The sequence below is a fragment of the Chiloscyllium punctatum genome, chromosome 6 (assembly GCF_047496795.1).
Source record: "Chiloscyllium punctatum isolate Juve2018m chromosome 6, sChiPun1.3, whole genome shotgun sequence".
NCBI lineage: Eukaryota > Metazoa > Chordata > Chondrichthyes > Orectolobiformes > Hemiscylliidae > Chiloscyllium > Chiloscyllium punctatum.
Window position 1 is genome coordinate 4,413,229 of NC_092744.1, and position 25,771 is coordinate 4,438,999.

General features: G+C 40.0%; 1 protein-coding gene across 1 annotated transcript in view; it reads right to left on the reverse strand.

Annotated features, from left to right (window-relative positions):
• rasa2 (RAS p21 protein activator 2) overlaps positions 1-25,771 on the reverse strand; it is a 198,319-nt gene that overhangs the window by 25,934 nt on the left and 146,614 nt on the right. The window contains exons 13-19 of the mRNA XM_072571933.1: positions 25,528-25,602; positions 24,168-24,291; positions 11,050-11,156; positions 9,775-9,861; positions 9,612-9,689; positions 6,356-6,429; positions 6,156-6,265 (exon numbers count right to left, since the gene is read on the reverse strand). Coding sequence (XP_072428034.1) covers positions 6,156-6,265; positions 6,356-6,429; positions 9,612-9,689; positions 9,775-9,861; positions 11,050-11,156; positions 24,168-24,291; positions 25,528-25,602 — 655 coding nt within the window. The remainder of the gene's footprint in view (positions 1-6,155; positions 6,266-6,355; positions 6,430-9,611; positions 9,690-9,774; positions 9,862-11,049; positions 11,157-24,167; positions 24,292-25,527; positions 25,603-25,771) is intronic.

Consider the following 25,771-nt stretch of genomic DNA (forward strand, 5'->3'; position numbering starts at 1 on the left):
GATCTGATTGAAACGTATAGGCTTATGAAAGGATTGGACACTCTGGCAGGAGGGAACATATTTCCGTTGATGGGGGAGTGCCGAACCAGAGGACACAACTTAAAAATACGGGGTAGACCATTTAGGACAGAGATGAGGAGAAACTACTTCACACAGAGAGTGGTGGCTGTGTGGAATGCTCTGCCCCAGAGGGCAGTGGAGGCCCAGTCTCTGGATTCTTTTAAGAAAGAATTGGATAGAGCTCTTAAAGATAGTGGAGTCAAGGGGTATGGAGATAAGGCTGGAACAGGATACTAATTAGGAATGATCAGCCATGATCATATTGAATGGCGGTGCAGGCTCGAAGGGCAGAATGGCCTACTCCTGCATCTATTGTCTATTGTCTATTGTCTATCACATCGGAAGCACATGATGCAGTAAATTAGATTGGAAGAGAGGCAGGTGAACCTCTGTCTCACCTGGATTCTCTACATCGGGGAGACCCTCACCCTCCTTTTCAGTCCTCCCTGCCACCAACCACAGTGATGCTAGGAAAGGAGCTCCAGGATTTTGACCCAATAACATTGAAGCCGGAGGGAGGCCTGAGGGACGGGACGACTTGCACTTCCCATGCATCCCATTGCCCTTTGTCCTTCTAGGAAGCAGATGTCACAGGCTTTGAAAGTCTTATGAAAGAAGCCTTAAAGATTTATCACATCACATTTTGTAGATACCATAAGGTACTGAGAGATGACAGTGAAGTTGATGGATGCTTAATCCTGGATGGCTTTAAATTTCTCTACTGTTGTTAGAGCTGAAATCACAGCAACTCAGAGCTACATTAAAAACCAGAATGATAAAAGGTAATAATCCCCCATTGCTACCCAAGCCACACACAAACTACACTAGGTAACCAATATTAGAGAGATAAATGCATGGCTCAAAAATTGGCCCGTGAGACATGGATTTCACTTCACAGAGCGCTGGAATCCGTCCTGCAGAAAGAGAGATGTTCCAATGGGTGAAGCTTCATTTGAATCATGCTGGTGAATCAGAAAACTGGAGTTGTAGATAGTGGGGTGAGGGCTTCAATAGAAGTGAAGCTTAAAGATCAAAAGGAAACAAGACAGCAGAGGTGCAGGCTAGTGAAGAGGTGAATGATAATCAAAATTTGACAGGAAATGGTAGAAAACATACACATAGTGCAGCAGAAATTAGAAACAAACAATGGGAGAAAGTCTAAGCTCAAGGCTACTTACCTGAATGCATGATACATTTGTAAAAGGATACCCAGCTGACAGCATAAAAATAAATAAGTATAACTGGATAGGTGTTATGAAGACATGGTTACATCATGAATAAGACTGGGAAGAATGCTCCTAATATTCATCATTCTGGAGCAATAGGCAAAATTAAAATGAGGTGGGGTAACCTTGTTATTGAAGAAGGACATCAATGCAATGGTGAGTAGTGACTTAGGTTCAATAGATTATGATATGGAATCAGTTTAGATGGAAATAAGAGGCAACATGGGAAAGAAGCTACAGGTGGGAGGCCTCCCCAAGAGGTTCCTCTCTATGGGACAAAAATATATAGTGTAAGTCAGGAAACAATGGAGGCGTGTAAGAAGGCATTATAATTGTCATGGATGATTCTAATCAGATCAATTAGACATATCAGATGGCCAAGACAAATTTGGGCTTGTTTCTTAGAGAATTACATCACATAACGCACCCAGAAATAGGTATTTAGATCTAGTAATGTGTAATGAGGCAGGATTAATAAGAGACCTTATAGTTAAAATTCCTCTAGACAGTAGTCATTTCAACACAGTAGAATTTCAAAATTCAGTTTGATAGTGCATATCTTGGGTTTCAAACCAATGCTCTCAACTTATAGCAATTACCAAACAGAAGTACCAAAAACATACAGATGTCTAAAGTGTACCTGACAGAATAGACTAAGGTCAAAGTCAGTAAAGGAGCAATGGCAGATGTTCAAGTAGCCATTTTAGAACACTTAGCAAAAATTTATTTTGGTCAAAAGGACTCAATGAGAGGATGATCTACCTTGGTTATAAAGGTGGTCAAGAAGAGTATCCAATCAAAAACTGAGACATTCAAAATGGCAAAAACAAGTGGCAGGCCAGAGGATTCTTTTTATATATAGGAACCAGCACAGGACCACATAAAGGGAGAAAATATATTATGTAAGTAAATTGGCAAGAAATATAAAACTAAACAACTTCTATGGGTATATTTTTTAAAAAGTTAAACTGAAAGCAGGGCCCTTAGGGGAATTGAGAATGGGGAACAAAGAAATGAGAGATAATTTAAACCAATCCTTTGGATTGATCTTTGTGGTGGAGGACACTATAAACATGCCAAAAGATGTCAGATACTCAAGGTGCTAACGGAAGGGAAAGTTTTATAATAGTCTCTATCACAACAGACCAAGTATTAGGCAAATTAATGGGACTGAAGACAGACAGGTTGCCAGTCTCATGAAAACAACTGCAGAGATAGTGGAGGCACTGGCTGAAATATTCCAGAACTCACTGGATTCCAGGAAGATTCTATTGGTTTGCAGAACTGCTTAGGTTAAGTCCCTGTTCAACAAGGGAAGAGAGACAGAAAGCTGGAAACCAGAAATCAGTGAGCATAACATCAGTCACTGAGAAAATGGCAGAAACTATTGTTAAGGAAGAAATAACAGAACATATAGAAAACTTAAAGCAGAGTCCATATGGATTTGTGAAAGGTAAATCACGTTTGACCAATTCGCTAGAGACTTTTTTTTAAGGATATAACAGAATTGATAAAGGGGAACAGGTAGATGGTTAGATTTCCAGAAGGCACCCGATAAGGTATTACATAAAAGGCTACTGCATAAGATAGGAGCTATTATATTAGGTAATATATTAGCATGGATTGAGGATTGGTTTACACACAGAAGACAGAGCCAGAATTAAAGAGTTTTTTTCAAGTTGAAAAGATGCAACTAATGGATTATTCATAGATTCATACAGCACGGAAACAGACCCTTTGATCCAATTTATCTGCATTGACCAGACATCCTAATCTTACCAAGTCCCATTTGCCAGCATTTGGCCCATATCTCTCTACACCTTTCTTCTTCATATACCTATTAGATGCCTTTTAAATGTTGTAATTGTACTAGCATTCACCACTTGCTCTGGCAGCTCATTCCACACATGCTCCACCCTCTGGGTGAAAATGTTTCCCCTCAGGTTCCTTATAATTGTTTCCCCTCTTACCTTAAACCTATGTCCTCTTGAGCTGGACTCCCCCACCCGGGGAAAAAGTCATCACGTTCAGTATCAGTCTCCTTATTTAAGGAAGGATGTAAACATGCTCAAAGCAGTTTGGTAAAAAGGTCAAATTTGTGAATGTGGAGTGCTGCTCCACATCAGCTGCTCTTTTATACCAGCACAGCACCCTCAAATGAGTGAGCTCTTCCTTCTAATTTCAACAGTGATGCAGTGATTTAAGGATGATGTTAATACTCCCTCTCTTCTGCACCAGTAACAAAAACAGAAATTGCTGGAAAAGCTCAGCAGGTGTGGCAGCATCTGTGGAGAGATATCAGAGTTAACATTTTAGGTTGAGTGAGTCTTCCTCAGAATGGTAGCTCACCATTGCTGGCTGCTAGAAGTGAACATTTGTTCAGCCCCTAGGGTGGGTGCGCTGCAGTCCCAGGGGAGTATGGCTGCTTCTCTGTCCCTATCTGTGTTGGCTTTCTCTATCTGTAAGCACAGTGGGGTTCCCCGTCCCTCACTGGCTCTTCTATAAACTGGTTCTTACTCTCTCACTATCCCAATTTCTCTCTTTGTCTCTTTTTTCCCATCTCTTACTCCTATCTCAGTTCTTGCCGGGTTTGTATTTTTCTATCACTTTCTATCCAGATTCACTTCTTTCCCTATAGATCAGATTCTCTGTTTTCCCTCTATACCCCAATCGCCTCTGTATCTCAATCTCTGATGCTCCCAAACCAGAAATGTTTCTCTCAACTTGTTCTCTATCCCAGGTTTCCTCAATCCCTACCTTGCTGTCCTGGGGTTTTCTCTATCCCTCCCTGCTGCTCTCTGACCCCAGATTTTCTTTATCCAGGGCTCGCTCACATTTTTTTATTTTTTTTTAATCTTTCTTCCACACTTTCTCTTTCAATTCAGGATAAATTCACTCTTTTAAGGTAAAAACTCTGACACACACACACCCTCTCATAGACTTATACCCATTTATACTCTCACAAATGCACCCAGTCTCTCTCAGATACTCAATGCCCCCCCACCCCACACACCCACCTATACACACCGCTCCCCCCACCACCACCACCCCCCTCCCCCCTCCCCATCCCACCACCACCACCCCCCTCCCCCCTCCCCACCCCACCACCACATGCACACACATACATACAAGTTTGTGGCATGAATCTGTACTAGCAGAGTTACATTTTACTTTGCCCAAAAACTGCATGAATCCATGTAAGATTCTGTAAATTTATTTTCTTAAGATTAGAATCAGTCTAAACATTATGGCACAGACAGTATCATACAGGGGAGCTCACACCTTCAGTACATTATCTGGGCTGACAGACACCAATTGTTAAAGTTCATTTGAGAACATAAGAAAAAGTTTTGCAATTTACATATGAAAGAACTGAAACCAACATGGTCATTCAACAGATGAGAGACTTAACAAACAATCCAGGTCTTTTTCAATATAATTTCAGTTACATCACATCGTAAACTTTTGTTTTAAATTCTGTTTCTTATGATCTTATACTCCACAACCACCTGATGAAGGAGCAGCACTCCGAAAGCTAGAGCTTCCAAATAAACCTGTTGGACTATAACCTGGTGTTGTGTGATTTTTAAAAATCTGCCAGATAGTGGATGAAATTCAGAACATAGAACATAGAACAATACAGCACAGAACAGGCCCTTCGGCCCACGATGTTGTGCCGAACTTCTATCCTAGATTAAGCACCCATCCATGTACCTATCCAAATGCCGCTTAAAGGTCGCCAATGAATCTGACTCTACCACTCCCTCGGGCAGCGCATTCCATGCCCCCACCACTCTCTGGGTAAAGAACCCACCCCTGACATCTCCCCTATACCTTCCACCCTTCACCTTAAATTTATGTCCCCTTGTAACACTCTGTTGTACCCGGGGAAAAAGTTTCTGACTGTCTACTCTATCTATTCCTCTGATCATCTTATAAACCTCTATCAAGTCACCCCTCATCCTTCGCCGTTCCAACGAGAAAAGGCCGAGAACTCTCAACCTATCCTCGTACGACCTACTCTCCATTCCAGGCAACATCCTGGTAAATCTTCTCTGCACCCTCTCCAAAGCTTCCACATCTTTCCTAAAGTGAGGCGACCAGAACTGCACACAGTACTCCAAATGTGGCCTAACCAAAGTCCTGTACAGCTGCAACATCACCTCACGACTCTTGAATTCAATCCCTCTGATAATGAACGATAATACTCCATAGGCCTTCTTACAAACTCTATCCACCTGAGTGGCAACCTTCAAAGATGTATGTACATAGACCCCAAGATCCCTCTGTTCCTCCACCTGACCAAGAACCCTACCATTAACCCTGTATTCCGCATTCTTATTTGTTCTTCCAAAATGGACAACCTCACACTTGGCAGGGTTGAACTCCATCTGCCACTCCTCAGCCCAGCTCTGCATCATATCCACCCATCCACCCATCCAATCTGTGATAGCCTCCTTCTTCTTTACTCCTGTGTGCTTTCTACATAAGATACCATACACAAATAGCATGGCTCCAAACCTCTGCCAATGGAGCTCCTTTGGATAATTGTCTGAGTACATTTCTCTTCACCTTTCCAAAGCATCTAACTCCTAATCACCAAATTCCATTTGGGGTGGTACAGACCAGATCAGGAAACCATCATTTTGAATGTACTGTAAAATTATTCTGCAAATATGCTTTAAACTTTATTCAAACCAGAGCATTAACAACTCACTTCCAGGATAATAATGGTTAACTATGAATTCAGTTTAAAATATAGAATTAAAATAAAAGCTTGCACTCTTTATTCATCAATTCAATTTCAGGCTAGCACTCCACATGAACAGTTGTGGTTACCAATATTGAAAACAGGTTGAACCAGTGTACCTGATTGTTTATGGTAAGAGATCTCTCTGTTGGTCAAACGGAGCCAGCGCTTCTTAAAATTATGCACTTTACGGATTCGATTTCTTCCCTGAGCTCTTTTAATAACTTCCCTGCAAAGGAGAAATAATATTTTTTGATTTTCTAGTTTCAAATAGCCATGACATCTAGCATTATAATTGCTTTCATGATTTTATTCTTACCCTTCTTTGAGGATTACTAGCTCATCTACACCAGTGGGTTCCTTACTTTCTGCAGATGATATTTCTTCTATAAACTAAAGCAAAAACGTACATTACAACTTTCACAAATATAAAATGTTACAAATAATGGACACATGAAATAGAAACAAAGTGTTGGATCAACGCAACAGGTCTGGCAACGCCTGTGAAGAGAGAAACAGAGTTAAAGTTACAGATCCAATATTATTTATTCAGAACTATTTTCAAACTATGCAGCTGGAAATTCATTGCACAGCTCAAGAACACATAGGAATAAGGGATATCCTATTTACATTACTGGATTAGCAATCCTGGTCTCCAGTAAACCTGGATTAACAAGTCAGAGGTGATGTACGAGTTCAAATTATACTCAGGCAGCTGGGAATTCAATTATTAAATTAAACAAAATATCAGAAATTACGAAAAATATTGGAAGTAGAGTTCTTGAATATTTACGTCAGAAATGCATAAACTCTTGTTAAAGAGGGTGAAAGGTTATCAAGAGTTGGTGGGAAAGTGGATTGGAGGTTGCAATTGTATCAGCTATGGGTAAGCAGCCACAAGAATTTACTCCTGCTGCTTGGTCATACGTACGCATGTCAAGTTTATGATATCAGATTGTCCTAAAATTTTGTTAGATTCACTATTATTATTTTAGGAAAGGAAATTTGTCACTCTTAATCAGTCTGGTTCACATGCTACTCCAAAGCAACATTCCAATTCTCAACTATGAAATAACTCAGCAAGCACTCAGTGATATTCAAGAAAGGCTCACCACCAATTTCTCAAAGGCCTTGCTAAAGCCAAAATGCTCCAAAATTCCCCAAACATTAAATCACATTGTGGGAGATGAGGAGGTGTTTACATTAATTTCTCTCCTGTAAGGTGTATTGGTCATTAATACTCAGCTCATTCACTATACCAAAGACTGCAATGCCTTATAAAGATACCTTACCATCACATTTACCAGAGCATTTAGGGATAGGCAATAAATGCCGACCAAGCCAGTGATGTCCACATCCCATTAATGAAACAAATAGCAAACAGAAAAAAAACCGCGACATAACTGCATCTAGCATACCTTTTGAATGCAGAGCCAGCAATTTTATTGGTTTTTACGTCTAAATACCCAGGAATACAAGATCAGAGTTGTGAAACATTTTCCATGTAGAGTACAATCTGATCTTTTATTAATCTCTCATACCAATATAATGGCCCAGAAATTCTAATTACTATTTGTATAGATTCATTTGACAACACTGTTCTTTAAGATTACCGTGAATGATTCTTTGAGTATCTAGCCTGTCTGATTGTGTCCGTCATAGGAAACTGGGGAGAAATCCACAAAGCACAGGAGCAGTCTTAGGCAAAAGTGAGGACCACAGGTGCTGGAAACCAGAGTTTAAATTAGAGTGGTGCTGGAAAAGCACAGCAGGTCAGGCAGCATCCGAGGAGCAGGAAAACCAATGTTTCAGAGGGCTTTTGCCCGAAACGTCGATGTTCCTGCTCCTCGGATGCTGCCTGACCTGCTGTGCTTTTCCAGCACCACTCTAATCTAAACAGGAGCAGTATTGCAGGCCAAGCCACAATTTTTTTTTAAAAGAAATCTGTTGCTTTACCTCAGGAGTTTAAAGTCCCAAAACTAGCTTGACGGCAACTGTCACAACCTCTGCATTATCTAACTTCAAGGGGCATTTCTTACAGATGCAGGTGAGTTGCCCATTGGAATTTTCAGCTTCCTGGGAAACTCCCTTAAGAGTTGGTTGTGTCGGAACTCTGCGCAGTCTTGATGTAGAACTCCAAGTTTTGCTGCAGAAATGACTATCTGGCATCAGAATATCTGGGCCATGGAAATAGAATGTTGACAATACTGGCAACACAATGCCACATCGAGCTAAAACAGGATAAATGTAGCTACTAAAATTCTCTAATTGAAGAGGCATCATTCAGTACTTTTGGAGTTGCCCATGACTGGGTATGACAAAATGGCAATTAGGGTTTTTCTTTTTAAGTGACACAGATAATTAAAGAACATTTTAGCTGATGTAGCATTTCATACTGCTCAAATTATGGCCCTCACAGCCAGGCAACAAAATACCTCGGAGTCTTAATAAGATGGGACTACAATGCAGACAGTAAGACTCTGATAAGGCAGTTCTGATGAAAACCATCTTATTTGAGATTTCCAATTTTTATACGAAATAGAAAGGGAAAGCTGGACGTACCTGAGATGAGGCTTTTAAAATAATTATAATTACATATTATAGGAGGCACATATTCATAAAAGAATAGGAATTTAAATTTATTAGATATTGGGAAATTAAATTTCTGAAGGCAGTTAACCGTGGACGCAGAGAATAGTTTTGATTAACACCTTCAGGAAACCTTTTTCTTCATCAATGAGATTATAACAAAAAGGTATAAACAAAATAACCTCGTAAGAGTACCAAGAAACTAAGAACGTAGCAAGGAGAGCAAAAACAATTTTGAAATAGGGTCACTATGACCTCAGGAGAATAAACAACTGCCCTTTCACAAGCTGGATAAGAGGGAAGCTGCTCCTGAAATTATTAGCTTTATTAGGTTTAACTATGTATAACTTACAAGTAACTTTATATTAGAGCTGATATTACATGTAACAACTAGTAGAATTTAACATCCTTTCTAATATCTGTATAAAGATTAGCAATGGACATGAATTGCATGGCTGAATTTAAAAAGTCATTCATAATATGCAAGTAAAGAACACGCTTGGTAAATGTCTAGGAAAGGACATAATGATCGGTGTTAGAATGTGATCAGTAAGCACAGGAGCCCAAGGATTGGTAATAGGGGTCTGGCAAACATCGCGAGATGATCAGAGGATCTAAGGTGGATCATGAAGTTGTCCATCATTGATATCTATTCACAGGATTGGAAATATAGGTCAGAAGGGATGTGGCAAGCACTGATATCAATGTTGCACGCAACCAATAAATAACCTGTACTTTATTGGGAAAGGTAGAGTGTCATTGATCTCTGATCTGAGCTGTAATTAAGAGGGCAACTGGGCCCCATGTAAAAACCAGATTTGGATCAGTCTCTGGCTCTCTCACACATGCAGTAAAGGAGCTCCGAATAAAGATCGATTTATGCTACTGAACACAGGACTCAGACTCCTCTTTAAAATCCCTCTCCAACATTAATATCTTTTGGAAATTTACTTGATAACAGAATAGCTGCATTAAATCAAGCTCACCTTTTTAACTGACTTGATGCATTTTTCTTCTGGAAATAGTTTAAAAAAATCACACATATAGGATTCCTTGAAACTTGACTGCAATTCAAAATAAAGTAAATTAATACACAAATATGAAACAATTAAAAGCTAATGCTTGAAAAATTGTCGAGATGGTTCTGACCAGTTTGTTTTTGGATAAACTGCCCCAGCTTCCCAAGGTTTGGATCGTTTTGGAAATCAGGGTCAAGACCCTAGATGTCTGGGCATCCTACAATGAAACAGGAGAAAGTGGAAGGGGAAAAAAAAAGAGACAAATGACTTCAACAGAGAACTTGACTTCACTGATCATTTTATCAAACTAAAACATAAATATTAGATAACTTCTTGCATCACCCCAACATTTTCACTTCAGGATTGAAGCCTGGTTTCTACTGACAAGGGTCTAAACAATTTCATCACCACAAATAGGTATTTTAAAGTAAATGTGAAATCCACATATAGAACAACCTAGGTTCTCCAAACGTCAATTATCCAAATTTTGGATTATCTGAACAAGATCTTAAGGTCCCATAAAAATATTGTGTGAACAATCAATCAGTTGACCGAACAAAATAGTTCCCACCCATCTCTTCTGTATATGGCATCATCAAAGTTGGGTCAACTAGCTTATTAACCTTCTACTGGGGATATTCCAGTGCAAGACACTATATTTACATCTACAGGTACACCAAATATATATTTCAACACACCATAGTTTCCAATCTATTCTGAACATTGCTGCAATTTCAATCTCTTGATATCTATTACTCTTCCTGGATGATTGCTCTGGATATATTGAGCATTTTTTCTGACATCTGATTTTTCAATACGCTCTATTTTTCTTTGTTGTTCTACCTCATTTCTACTTTCATTGTCCTATTTAACCATGTTAGTGAACATTTTACGCATAATTCAAGTTGCCTGGTTTGAAAACCCAATTCAATTTTCTTCAAATTAGAAATGTACATGGTCAAAGTCTAGAATAATAACAGAAAATAACGTAAGCATTCCAGTCAGGCTGCATTTGTCATGAGTCGAGTGTGGGGTGCTGGAAAAGCACAGCAGGTGAGGCAGCTTCTGAGGAGCAGGAAAATCGACGTTTCTGCAAAAGCTCTTCATCAGTACCACACTTTCGACTCTAATCTCCAGTCCTCAATTTCGCCTAGCATTTGTCATGTATGACTCCAAATTTAGTTTCTCAACTCTCATCTTCTGCTGGGCATTTCTTGTATATAAGATACTGACTGTACCACCATTGCTGATTGCGCCTACTCTTACCACATTACAAATCAGCTTCATTAATGCTTGCCTTATCAATTTAAATTCAAATCAAGTCAGCCTATTTCATATTATGCCAGGTTCTGGGTTTTCAATTCCTTTGTTCAAAATTATTCTCATCAAATATCACACCACTTACTGGATGATGGGGCCGGAGATGGAAACTATGAGGGGAGACCATTGCAACTGCAAAGAATCGAAGGAAAACAAAACTGCTTACAGCAGAGTACTTCACATGGGGATCATCTGGAAAGACAGATTAGTAAACAATTAGAATTACCAGCATCTTGAGTGCTTAGTTTATTTTTGGTTTCCAAACTACATCAATCTATTTAAACCGCTGTGGATCAGGCCACAAAGGAGTAATTTTCACCAGCTGGATTTGCTTTCCCAGTATGAACTCGAGTACATATCCTACTTACCCAAATCTTGAGAACTTAAAATAAACATATTGCTAGAAGAAAATATATACAAGGATGCCAAAGTTAAAATGTTAACCAGAGTTTTGTTTTAAAGATAGGACCATGCCCAAGTTTGGCAGTGTGTAAAAAGGGATTTAATGTGTGGTAGATACATTCGCAATTGGGATTGTTACAACGCAATTGGATAGTGCTAGAAATCAACCATAATAATCACAAAAGCTAAAGTCTGCATAAAATTATAGAAAATTCCCAAATTTACTGTATTTAGATCTAAGTTGAAAGTATAGACAAGGTTTCTGCATTGAATAAGAATTTTGACAAAATAAGATGATTCTGGCAAAGGTACACAATTATGAACCACCAACATTTAACTCTACTCGTTAACGTTCTAATCCCTTTATAAAGTCTCCCTCAAGACTTGAAGACAGACAGAAAGAAATTGGTGTCATGGTTAGTAGCAAAGGCTGGGAAGATTAGTTCAGCAGTCCTTGTCCACAGGGTTTATTGAGATGATCCTTTTGGTTTGCCAGGCCATGTTGCTCTCAGTCTTTCTCCAGATGCTTTCACTCGCTTACAGGATGCACAGTGTGACCGGCTCACAGCTTATAAAACCTCTGACTTTAGACAAAAAGCCACAGAGACCAACGAAGGGAAATAAACTGATTTTCCTTTAGGCTTCTAGAATCCTATTTTACTGCTGAATAAAGGACAGCGCCTTTCTTTCTTGAGATCCAATGGCTTCTGACCAAAGATTCACACCCACAAGTTGCCCAGTTACCTCCAAGTTCTGAAGGAGGATCACAGGACCTGAAACATGAACTCTGATTCCTCTCCACTGATTTGCTGAGCTTTTCCAGCAATTTCTGTATGTGCACCAGAGAAAATGGACTTCGGGCTTGCAAATCTTTTTCACTCACTCTCTAAAGCCTTACAATTCTTATGTATTATAAAGGGAGCTTCACTATTTTGATATGCATCTGTTAAGGATTTCATAAAGAAGCAATATTCCAAAGGATGTCCATTAATGTGCAAAACGTACAGGATGCCAAGAGGAAATAGGACGAAAATGCAGAACTAGCTGATCTGCTTTTTGAATGGACTCTTCTTACTTTGCAACTTACATAAGTTTAGCATTTTTACTAACTTAAAAAGTTATCATAAGACCGTAAGACATAGGAGAGGAAGGAAGGCCATTCGACCCATCGAGTCCACTCTGCCATTTAATCATGGTTGATGGGCGTTTCAACTCCACTTACCCGCACTCTCCCTGTAGCCCTTAATTCCTTGTGAGATCAAGAATTTATCAATCTCTGCCTTGAAGACACCCAACATCCCGGCCTCCACTGCGCTCCGTAGGAATGAATTCCACAGGCGCCCCACTCTCTGGTTGAAGAAATGTCTCCCCATTTCCTTTCTAAGTTGACCCCCTCTAATTCTAAGGCTGTGCCCACGGGTCCTAGTCTCCCTGCCTAATGGAAACAAATTCACAGCGTCCACCCTTTCTAAGCCAAGCATTATCTTGTAAGTTTCTATCAGATCTCCCCTCAACCTTCTAAACTCCACTGAATACAATCCCAGGATCCTCAGCCGTTCTTGTACATTAGGCCTACAATTCCAGGGATCATCTGTGTGAATCTCTGCTGGACACACTCCAGTGCCAGTATGTCCTTCCTAAGGTGTGGGGCCCAAAATTGGACACAGTATGCTAAATGGGTCCTAACTAGAGCTTTGTAAAGTCTCAGTAGCACATCGCTGCTTTTACACTCCAACTCTCTTGAGATAAATGACAACATTACATTTGCTTTCTTAATGACGGACTAAACCTGCAAATCAACCTCTAGAGAATCCTGTAATAGCACTCCAAGATCCCTTTGTACTTTGGCTTTATGAATTTTCTCACAGTTTAAAAAAATACTCCATGTCTGTATTGGTTTTTCCATAGTACAAGACCTCTCACTTACTCACGTTGAATTTCATCAGCCATTTCCTGGACCACCCTTCTAAACTGGGGCGGCTCGGTGGCTCAGTGGTTAGCACTGCTGCCTCACAGCGCCAGGGATCAGAGTTCAATTCCAGCCTCGGGCAACTATCTGTGTGGAGTTTGCACATTCTCCCAGTGTCTGCACGGGTTTCCTCCGGGTACTCTGGGTTCCTCCCACAATCCAAAGATGTGCAGGTCAGGCGAATTGGCCATGCTAAATTGCTTGTAGCGTTAGGTGCATTTGTAGAGGAATCAGTCTGGGTGGGTTGCTTTTTGGAGGGTCGGTGTGGACTTGTTGGGCTGAAGGGCCTGTTTCCGCACTGTAGGGAATCTAGTCTAGATCTTTCTGCAGACTCCTCATCTCCTCTGTTCTACTTGCCTGTCCGCCTAACTTCGTATCCATCGGCAAACTTCGCTAGAATGTCCCCAGTCCCTTCATCCAGATCATTTATATATAAAGTGAACAGCTGCCGCCCCAACACTGAACCCTGGTGGGACCCCACTTGTCACCGGCTGCCATTCCAAAAAAGAACCTTTTATCCCAATTCTCTGTCTTCTGTCAGACAGCCAATCCTCAATCCATGCCAGTATCTCACCTCCAACACCATGGGCCCTCACCTTACTCAGCAGCCGCCCGTGAGGCACCTTCTCAAAGGCCTTTTGGAAGTCTAGATAGTTAATATCCACTGGGTTTCCCTGGTCTCACTTACTTGCTACATCTTCAAAGAATTCTAACAGGTTTGTCAGGCTCAACCTCGCCTTACTAAATCCATGCTGACTTATTCTAATCCGACCAAGCACTTTTGAGAATTTAGAAATCTCATCCTTAAAGATGGATTCTAGAATTTTACCTACAACCGAGGTTAGGCTAATGGGCCTATAATTTTCCATCTTTTGTCTTGATCTTTTCTTGAACAAGGGGGTTAACAACAGTAATCCAATCATCTGGGACTTTCTCTGGTTCCAGTAACTTTTGAAAGATCACAGTCAGCGCCTCCGCTATTTCGTCAGCTACCTCTCTCCAAACTCTAGGATGTAGCCCATCCGGGCCAGCAGATTTATTGGTTTTTAGACCTTTTGGCTTTTCTCACACTGTCTCTTTTGTAATGGCTACCATACTCAGCTCTGCCCTCTGGCAGAATCAGACACACTTGTCCTTAATTAATCCATGCTTTACATCCTATAATTAAACCTGTATTGCAATATGCTTGCTAATTTCAATCAGATGCTACAAATTTGTAACTTTTTCACATCCTTTCCATGCTGACAACCATATACAGAATTTTACAAAATAGTTGGTAGCTTGACAGCCAATAATTAGCAGAAGGAGAATACAGGATCAATGAATTCAATATAATTAGGATTACTGGTGGGAAGTCAAGGAAAGTAAGTTAAAATGCACAGGAGGAACAAGGGCTCAGATTCTGTTATTCTATTCTATTTATAATAACAAACTTTGAAGCTTCTGGGACTAATTGGTTCAAATTTCTATACTCATCCAGTTTAAATGCTTTGTGTTGGTTTGAGATTATGCAAGGTGCTTTAACATAAGAACTAGGAGCAGGAGTAGGGCATCTGGCCCTGCTCCACCATTCAATAAGATCATGGCTGATCTTCTTGTGGACTCAAACTTTCAGAACAGGATTCTGAATGAAGGGACACTGGATTCGAAATGTTAACTTTTTCTTTCTCCACAGATGCTGCAGAACCAGAGTTTCTCTAACAAATTCTGTTTGTTTCAAAGTTAAAAATCACAACACCAGGTTATAATCCAACAGGTTTAACTGGAAGTACACTAGCTTTCGGAGCGTCGCTCCTTCATCAGGTGATAGTGGAGGGCTCAATCCTAACATACAGAATTTATAGTAAAAATTTACAGTGTGATGTAACTGAAATTATACATTGAAAAATTGATTGTCTGTTAAGTCTTTCCTCTGTTTGAATACCATGATAGTTTCACTTCTTTCATGTGTAAATCACAAAATGCTTTTTTCAACAAGTTGCATTCTCAGGTTAGCTGTTAACAATGGTGTTAGCTAGACAATATGTTGAAGGTGTTACCTCCCTGTTCTCTGTCTATGCCATGATGTTTAGATTGATTCTAATCTAAAAAGTGAGATAACGGAGTTTTACATGAATTCATGCAGTTTTTGAGCTCAGAGTTCTACATGAATGCACGAACCAGGAACAGTCCTCATCACAATGGACCTTTCTGCACTCTACACCAGCATCCCCCACAATGATGACATCACGGCAACAGCCTCAGTACTCAACACCAACAACTGCCAATCTCCAAACACCATCCTCCAACTCATCCACTTTATCCTTGATCACGTCTTCACCTTTGATAACCAGTTCTTCATCTAGACACATGGAACAGCCAGGAGTGTTCCTCCCAGTTGGGGAACACTTCAGTGGTCCAGGACATTCGACCTCGGACCTTCGGGTGATCATCCTCCAAGGCGGACTTCGGGACAGGCAGCAGCGAAAAGTGGCCGAGTAGAGGCTGATAGCTAAGTTCGGTACCCACAGGGAGGGCCTCAACCGGGACCTTGGGTTCATGTCACATTACAGGTGATCACCATTGCACTATACACACACACACACACACACACACTTCCACACTCTCACATGCACCCCCTCACAGACTTAAGACACTCTACACTCACTACACACACACTTTCTCACACTCAACCTCCAACCCAGACAGCCACAGACAGACAAAGACCCACATGCACACATATATTTTGTGGGGTGAATTTGTACTTGCAGGTTTACATTGTACTTCACTCAAAAACTGCATGAATTCATGTAAACTCCGTTATCTCACTTTTTAAGTTTAGAATCAATCTAAACATCATGGCATAGACAGAAAACACAGGGGGCTAACAACTTTGACATATTGTCTAGCTATCACCATTGTTAACAGCTAACCTAAGAATGCAACTTTTAAAAAAAGGTTTTGTGATTTACACATGAAAGAAGAGAAACTATCATCGTATTCAAACAGAGGAAAGACTTAACAGACAATCAATTTTTCAATGTATAATTTCAGTTACATCACACTGTAAATTTTTACTATAAATTCTGTGTGTTAGGATTGAGCCCTCCACTATCACCTGATGAAGGAGTGACACTCTGAAAGCTAGTGTACTTCCAGTTAAACCTGTTGGACTATAACCTGGTGTTGTGTGATTTTTAACTGCGTACACTGGCATCTCCAAATCATGACTGTTTGTTTCAGATCTTCAGCATCTGTAGCTCCTGGTTTTATTTAAGTCAGTTTAGACTGCGCTACAGATTTCCAATCTATTACACAGCAGTGTATATCAAGGGATTATAGCCCAACTAAACACAAAGGAGCCATTCTAGATTACAAATACCAGAAAACATGACTGATCACTTAGGAAGTTTTTCAAATGACTACACTGCCATCAAGTGGCTTAAAACATACATGAAGATTATGTACAAAACATGGACTCCAGCTGGATTCTTGACAAGTGCAGTGATGAAATATTGGTATTAAATGACATTTTATCCCAGTTTTTAATCATGCACTCAACAGAACAATTAGAAATAATATTAAGTGAAGAAGAAAAAACAACATTTATACTACATGCGAAGAGAGAGTGACGACTGATTTGTAGTGGATCCAGACTGACAGAAACAATGCCAATTTTAAAACCAGGCAGGTTGACTCTGATTAGTCTGGATTTTAAGCCAGTTTGTTGAATTGAAACAAAACCTGTTCTGTCTGTCTGCAAAATTGAGGTTCTGTACATTACTATATGTAGTTTCCACTCAAAACAGGTGGCATTCATTCATTGGTTCATTGATTGGTCAAGCCTTTTCCCTGATTAAAGTCAATGCGACCACTTTAAAATGTAAATAAAGTTTGGCAGTTAATTGTCAGCCATATTGAACCAAAGCAATATCCATGGCTACACTATCAGAGTCCACTTGTCAACCAATCAGTACTTTCATTTCATACAGTATAAATGCAATTTTCTTTTTACATTGATATTTCTTGCAAAATCATCCAAACCAGTTCACTGTGCTATTTTTCAACAATACTTAAATTATATAGAATTTCAACATTATTTCTGGCATATAATGGTTTGCATCAGGAAAACCATTGCAGAAGTTCCTCTGGGCAGCATCCTCAGCCAAACCATCTTCAATTGTTTCATCAATGACCTCCCTACCTGCAGAAGGTCAGAAGTGGGGATATTTGCTAATAACCACTCAATGTCTGGTACCACCTACAAGGCTGGAGCAGTCTGTGACCATGTGCAGCAAGACCTGAACAACATTGTGGCTTGGGCTGATAAGTATCATGTAATCTTTGCATCACATAAGTCCCAGGGAATGATCATCTCCAACAATCCAACCCATTGATTTTTAATGGCATCATCATTGATGAACCCCTGAACCAGCTATACAAGTGGCTATAAGAACGGTCTGAGACCAGAGTCCATACAAGACATGATTAGTCAGTTTGCTGATGACATAAAATAGGAAGTATCGTGGACAGTGAGAAAGGTGATCAGAAATTGCAGCAGGACCTTGATCAGCAGGGGAAGTGGGCCAAGAAATGGCAAATGAGTTTAATTTAGATAAGTGAGTAAAATAGCACCGTGAACTGGTTTGGACAATTTTGGAAAGTCGGATCAAGGTAGGAGTTTCATGGTGAATAGTAGGACCTTAAGGGCTGCAGTGGAACAGAGGGATCTTGGAGTTGAGGTGCACAGTTCTCTGAAAGTGGAGTCGCAGGTAGACAGGGCAGTGGGGAAGATATTTGGCACACAGGCCTTCACCGGTCAGGGCACTGAGTACAAAAGTTGGGAAGTTATGTTGAAGTTGTACAGGAAGTTAGTGTGGCTATTCTTGGAGTATTGTGCTCAGTTTTGGTCACCTTGCTATAAGCAGGTTATTAAACTGCAAAGAGTGCAAAGGAAATTTACAGAATGTTGCCAGAATTCAGCAGTCTGAGGTATAGGGAGAGGTAGGTCAAGCTAGGACTTCTATCTTTAGAGTGTAGGAGACCTTATGGAGGTGTATAAGATCATGAGTGGCATGAATAGGGTGAATGCACTCAGTGTTTTCCCCAGGGTTGGGGTATCAAGGACTAGCGGGTATCAGTTTAAGATTAGAGGAGAAAGAATAAAAAGGAACCTGAGGGGCAACCGTTTTTTGCACAGAGGGTAGTATGTATATGGAATGAGCTGCCAGCGGAAGTGTTTGAGGGGAGTACAATAACATTAATAACATAAAATACATTAACAATATTTAAAAAGCATTTGGACAAATAGGTCGATAGGAAAGGTATACAAGGATATGGACCAAGTGCAGGGAAATGGGGAGGCGTTAAAGGAAAGTTTGGTCAGCATGGGCCAATTTGGGTCAAAAGGCCTCTCTCCATGCTGCAGGACTCTATGACTCTCAGAATTCAAATGGTGACTAACTCATTCCCAATGCCTATCCACAATCTACAAGGCACAAGTGAGGAATGTGACAAAATAATTGCCAATTGCCTTAAAAAGTGTATCTCCAACAACACTAAAGAACTGCTGGACAAAGCCCACTTAATTGGCACTCATCCACCATCTTCAACAATCACTCCATTCATCACCAGTGCACAGTGGCAGCAGGAAATACCATTTTTAAGATGCACAGCAACAGGTCAAGAAGGTTTCTTAAGACAGTGCTTTCCAAACCAGTGACATGTACCATCTGAAATCAGGGATGAGCAATAAACATTAGCCCAGGAAGTGATGCCCAATCTCAAAGAATAAAACAACCCTTTTCTATGGTATTGCTTCATTCTCCTATCAGAGATCCCTTTCCACAGTAGTCATGCTGCCCGAGAGAATGCTGATATCAGTCATGTGCTTGGAAAAGAACCAACTGCAGATTGCCCTCTCTCTCACATGGTGCTGTCGTAGGCTTGGGAGGGTAATGCTGCATTCAAACCTCACAAAGTGGTAACTTTCAAAGATACAGGTCCTGAAGCTCTTTGTAAAGCAGTTCAGCAGCACATACCACAGTTTAGTTACTGCCTCTGTAGTGAGTAGAGAAACCAGGCAGGATGCCCTCCAAAATACATGTTTCAAAATGCAAAGACCTAGAGGTGGGATCTTTGGATACTTAAAGCAGTGGACGTACCTACTGGGGTCCAGCTCCAAAAGCCTGTGCCCTCATGAATTGTTTCAACTTGCTCAATTCATGTAATCTGACAGAAATACACAAAATGGTTCCCATCTTTATGACGGTAGTATTTACCATGACTGTTGAGAATGTAATTAGGAATTCAGCAAAAGGGGAGTGAAATTAAAGTAGACAAGATGCTGTTTGCACAAATAAATGCTCAGCACGACTACTACATTCAATATACAATGAATTTGCCTTAAAATACATTCCAACGACAGCAAGGATAACTTCCCTCTCGTATTGCCAGTATGGGACCTTGTGGGACTAGACATGCTGATTTCACAATTGTCTGCATCAACCAGCCATTAAAAATCACTCATTGAATAATAGAGTCTGCTGTAGTGCAAGCAATCAAGATCATGAGAGGAGGTAAAACAGATTTTCAGAGGACTAAAAGACTTCAGTATGCGCTTCCACAAAACATGGTGGAAGTAGAGCCTTTGAATATTTTTATGGTAAAGTTAGATATGATTCTTGATAAGCAAAGAGGGAAAGGTAACCAGGGGTTGGAGGCAGGGGGTGTGTGGAATAATCAGATCAACTACCATCTTAATGAGTGGTGGAACAGGACCGAATGTCCTACCTCTCCTCCTAATTCCTGGGCTGTATTGAGTGCTTGTGTGAGCTGGATTTTCAGCTGAAGTTAGGTTTCACTTTACAAGACTTAACAGCTCAAAAGAACAAAAAAACCTTAGATGTAGGAGGACATTGTGAGAATACTACTCTAATATGTCTACCATTATCTTGGGAATGAAGGTAGGGTAAGTGACTGAAGTGTTAGTAGGGGAACACTGGGATTAGTGATCATAATTCTATAGTCATGAAAAAGGATAGGCATTTCATTGAAGTTCTTAATTAAAGTAAGGCAAATTTTAATGGTATGAGACAGAAACTTTCAGTAGTTAACTGGAGTGCACTGCAGCTAAAAGGAATGACAGACAAGTGAGGAGGATTTCAAAAGTGTGATAATGAGAGATCAAAGGCATTATACTCCTGCTAGAGTGAAAAGGTAAGGTTGGTAAGATTGGAGAACATTGGATGAATTAAGATATTGCAGTTCTGGTCAAGAATAAGAAAGAAACATATATTAGATATGGACCACTGGGATCAAATGAATCTGTTGAAGAGTATAAAGTGTGTAAAGGTATTCTTAAGAGGGAACTCAGGAGGGCAAAAACAGGATATGAGATGTCCTTAGCAGATAAATTTAAGGATAATCCAAAGAGGTTCTACAAATACATTAAGAGAAAAGGGACAACTAGGGAGAGAATAGGGCCCCCTAAAGATCAATGAGGTCATGTATGTATTGAACCTCAGGAGATGGGAAAGATACTAAATGAACATTTTGCATCAGCTTTTGCTGTTGAGAAAGAAATGGAGACTACAGAACCTGGAGACATAAATATTGATATTTTGAAAACAGTTCACATTACATAAGTGCTGCAGTTCTTAGAAAACATGAAGGTGGATAAATCTTCAGATTCTGATCAAGTGCATCCCAGTAGATGTGGTGTACCTAGATTTCCAAAAGGTGTTCGACATGTGTCACACAAGAGGCTGCTGCATAAGATAAAGATGCATGGTGTTATGGGTAAAGTATTAGCATGGATTGGTTGACTAATGGGAAGCAAAGAGTGGGGATAAGTGAGTGCTATTCTGGGTGTTAATCACGAACCAGTGGTGTGCCTCAGGAATCAGTTATAGAACTGCAGTTAGTAGATGATTTGGAATTGGGGACCACGTGTACTGTGTCAAAGTTTACAGATGATACTAAGATGAGTGGCAGAGCAAAGTGTGCAGAGGACTGTGAAACTTTGTGGTGGAACATAGATACTTTAAGTGAATGGGCAAAGGACTGGCAGATGGAATACAACGTTAATAAATGTGAAGTAATCCATTTTTGTAGGAGTAATAGTAAAAAGTTGCAGCATGCTGCTGTACAGAGGGACCTGGTTGTCCTTGTCCATGAATCACAGACGGTTGATCTGCAGGTACAACAGGTAATTCGGAAGGCAAATGGAATTTTGTCCTTCATTGCTAAAGGGATTGAGTTTAAAAGCAGGGAGTATTGCAGCTGTATTGGGTGCTGGTGAGGCCACACCTGGAGTACTGTGTGCAGTTTTGGTCTCCTTACTTGAAAAAGGACGTATTGGCACTGGAAGAGGTGCAGAGGACTTTCACTAGGTTGGTTCCAGATTTGACAGTGTTGGTTTATGAGGAGAGATTGAGTAGACTGGGATTATATTCACCAGAATTTAGAAGAATGAGGGGTGGAATCCTAGAAAAACAAAAAATTATGAAGGGAATAGATAAGATAGATGTAGATAGGATGGTTCCACTGGCAGGTGAAGCTAGGACAAGAGGGTATAGCCTCAAGATTAGAGGGAGCAGATTTAGGACTGAATTGAGAAGGAACTTCTTCACCCAGAGGGTTGTGAATCTATTGAATTCCCTACCCAATGACTTATTTGACGCTACTTCCATAAATGTTTTTAAAGCTAAGGTAGTTTTGTTTTGAACAGTAAAAGAATTAAGGGTTGTGGTGAGAGGGTGGGTAAGTGGAGCTGAGGCCACAATAAGATCAGCCATGATCTTATTGAATGGCAGATCAGGCTCGATGGTCCAGATGGCCTATGCCTGCTCCTAGTTCTTATGTAGGACGTTGTGATGTTAGGGACAAAATTGTGGAGCCTTTAACAGAGATATTTGTATCATTTATAACCATGGCTGGAGGTGCCAAGGACTGGAGTGCACCTAATGTTGTGTTTTATTTAAGAAAGGCTGTCAGGATAAGCCTGGGTGCTTAAAAACCTGAGAATCTGACATCAGTGGGGGATACACTGTGGGAGGTGATTCTGAAACAGAGGATTTACATGTATTTGGAGAGGCAAAGACTGATTAACGGTAGTCATGGCATGGCTTTGTACGAGGGAAATCTCATCTCACAAACTTGACTGAGTTTTTTTAACTTACTAACCGTAAAGATTGATGCAGGCAGAGCAGTAGACATTGTTTACATAGACTTTATAAAATCCCTACAGTGTGGAAACAGGTCTTTCAGCCCATCAAGTCCACACCAACCTTCCGAAGAGTAACCTTCCCAGACCCATTCCCCTACCTTATATTTACCTCTGATTAATGCACCTAACCAGAAACTGGACCACCAGTGGAAACCCACGCAGACACAGGGAGAATGTGCAAATTCCACACAGACATTCACCAGAAGCTGGTGCTGTATGGCAGCAGTCCTAATCATTGAGCCACCTTTAGCAAAGCCCTTGACTAGGTACCAGAAGACTAATTAATAATGTTAGATCATATGAGATGCAAAATTGGCTTGACATGAGGAAACAAAGGATGGTCGTGGGAAGATTGTATTTTTGTACTGGAGGCCTGTGACGAGCGGTATTTCACAGGGATTGATACTGGGCCCACTTTTGTTTGCCACTTATATAAACAATTTGGATGAGAATTTAGGAGACATGGTTAGTAAGTTTGCAGATGGCATAGTGAACAGTGAAGAAGGCTAAGGTTATAAAGAGATCTTGATCAACAGGCTTCAGAGTCACAAATTTCCCAAGATAATGATAGACGTATTGCCACAATGTCCTCCTGCACCTAAAGTGTTTTGTTCTTTGAATAAATAGGAAGCATTGCATTTTGGCAAAACAAACAAGAGTAGGTCTTATACAGTGGTACCTTAGGTAATGTTATAGAACAGAGACCTAGGGGATCAGGTACATAATTCTACGAAATTTGAGTCACAAGTTGACAAGGTAGTTAAGAAGGTGTTTAGCATGCTTGCCTTCATTGCTCAAACTTTTAGAGTACAGGAGTTGGGATGTCATGTTGAGGTTGTACAGGACGTTGGTGAGGCATCTTTGGGAGTATTATGCATAGCTCTGTTCGCCCTACTAAAAGAAGGATATTACTAAATTGGCGAGGGTTCAGAAAAGATTTACCAGTATATTGCTAGGAATGAAAGGTTTGAGTTATAATGATAGGCTGGGACGGTTTTCATTGGAGTGTCGGAGGTTAATGGGTGACCTTGGAGAGGTTTACAAAAGCATAAGGGGTAATAGATAAGGTGAAAAGTCAAGGGTCTTCTCCCTTGGGTATCAGAGTTCAAACCTAGCCTAAAACTAAGCTTTAAGTTGAGTGGAGAAAGATTCAAAAAGGATAACCAACCACTTTTTTTTAACATGGAGTGGTTTCTATGCAGAATGAACTATCAGAGGAAGTGGTGGATATAGGAACAATTACAACATTTAAAAGACATTTGGATAAGTTCATGAATAGGAAAGGTTTGGGGGATAAGGGCCAAACAATAGCAAATGGGATGAGTTTGGTTTGGGCCTATGATCCGCATGGACCAGTGAATGTATGTTACCATGCTGTATGACTGACTCTGTTAACAAAACATTGATAAAACACAGCATAAGCTCAAATTTTAAGGACATGGATACAGGAGGTAAGGCCAATTAGCCCCTCAAACCTATTCAATTATTCACTAAATTTACGTCTGGTCTGTGACCAAACTCCAAAAACAGCTTGGAGTTTGATTTTAGTTTTCAACCATTATATTCACAAAGATGTTTTCGTGAGAAGAAATACTTGTTTGAAACATGATTTTTTATCTCTTACCTGGAAATTGCTTCCTTGCCAAGTTTTGTAGTGAATGAAACACCTCACACATTAATGTGGGACAACTCATACTGGACCTGACAATCACAGTGAATACTCTTTCAACATACTGGCGAAGGTTTTCCTGCAAGTTTGAAAATAAACTGAATTAAGCTATTATTTGCATTTGAATATGAGCTCAACTGATGGAAAGGATAAATGGAAAGGATATCAGAAAGATCTGTAGATTATCATCACTGATTACTGCTCTACCATTCTTGGACTATGTGTTCTCATCCTGTCCAGCTGCACGTATTCTGCAAGTCCTTACCATCAACATTACATGGCATTTAACTGGATGATTCGATAATAGAAATAAAAGCAAAGCACCATGGATACTAAAAAGTCTGAAATAAAAACAAAGTGTGGCAGAAACTCAGCAGGTCTGAGAGAAACAAAGGTAACATGGAGTCAAAATGTTAAGAATAGTCACAACAGACTCACAACTTTATCACTTTCTCTCTCCACAGATGCTGCCAGACCTGCTGAATTTCTGCAACACTTAGATTCAACAATGCTAGCTCACACTGAAATGTAATTGGGACTCATCACAATCAGTACTATCTACACACTTCTGCTGACACTAATCATGGACCCTGACAAGAGCTAAAAATGGTTCGTAAGCACCAACTATTTTGTCTTCAATGACGACAACGTTGCCAGTGAAGCTGTAGACTGATGATCACCAGAACCGAGCACATACCTGCCAGAGGAATATTTTAAAACTAGCACACTTGCACAGTGACAATATTTGCCAGTTTAAGTTGCAAGCAAGTTTGTAAGACAGTAGTTTGTTAGCATAATCATTGACAATAGTAGGAGCAAATTACTGCAGATGCTGGAATCTGTACTAAAAACAAAAAAAAACTAGACTTGAAATGTTAACTTGCTCTCTCTCCATAAACGCTGCCTGACTTGCTGTGATTTCCAGAATTTGTTGTTTTCAGCACTGACAATAGTACTTGCAGTCTGTCAGCAAAATTCAACAATTATAATTTTCTTGTTGCAAGTAACCAGAAAAGTGAATAATAGAGTCTGGTTAATCCGTGCCTTAACATTAAACATTAGTCCTGAAGAAAAGTCATAGCAGGCTTGGAACATTAACTCTGCTGCTGTCTGTTGAGTTTCTCCAGCATTCTGTGTTTCTTTCAGATTTCTAACATCCATAGTATTTTGCCTTTATGCCATAACATTATGTTTAAAAGAATCTGATAAAATCATTTATTTAAACTGTTCTATGGTACATTATAAAACCAATTTTTCCAACTATATGAATTATATAGTAAAACAAATTTGAGTAACCATTGGAAAATACACATACCTTATTCACCTCAACATTATCGCCTTCCTTTAACTTAAGAGGATCAATCTCACAGGTTTTGCAGGAGTCACAAATCTAAGAAAATTATGTCAAGTGAGGATAATGAACATTCTTAAACAGATATAGATTTTATTAGTCAATGAAGCATGTTTTTAAACTGTGTAATAAACAGCATCTGATTGTCGTTTATAAAATAAAATTTTTAAGTTTGTATTTTAAATCATGGCATTTGGAGTTAGTTATT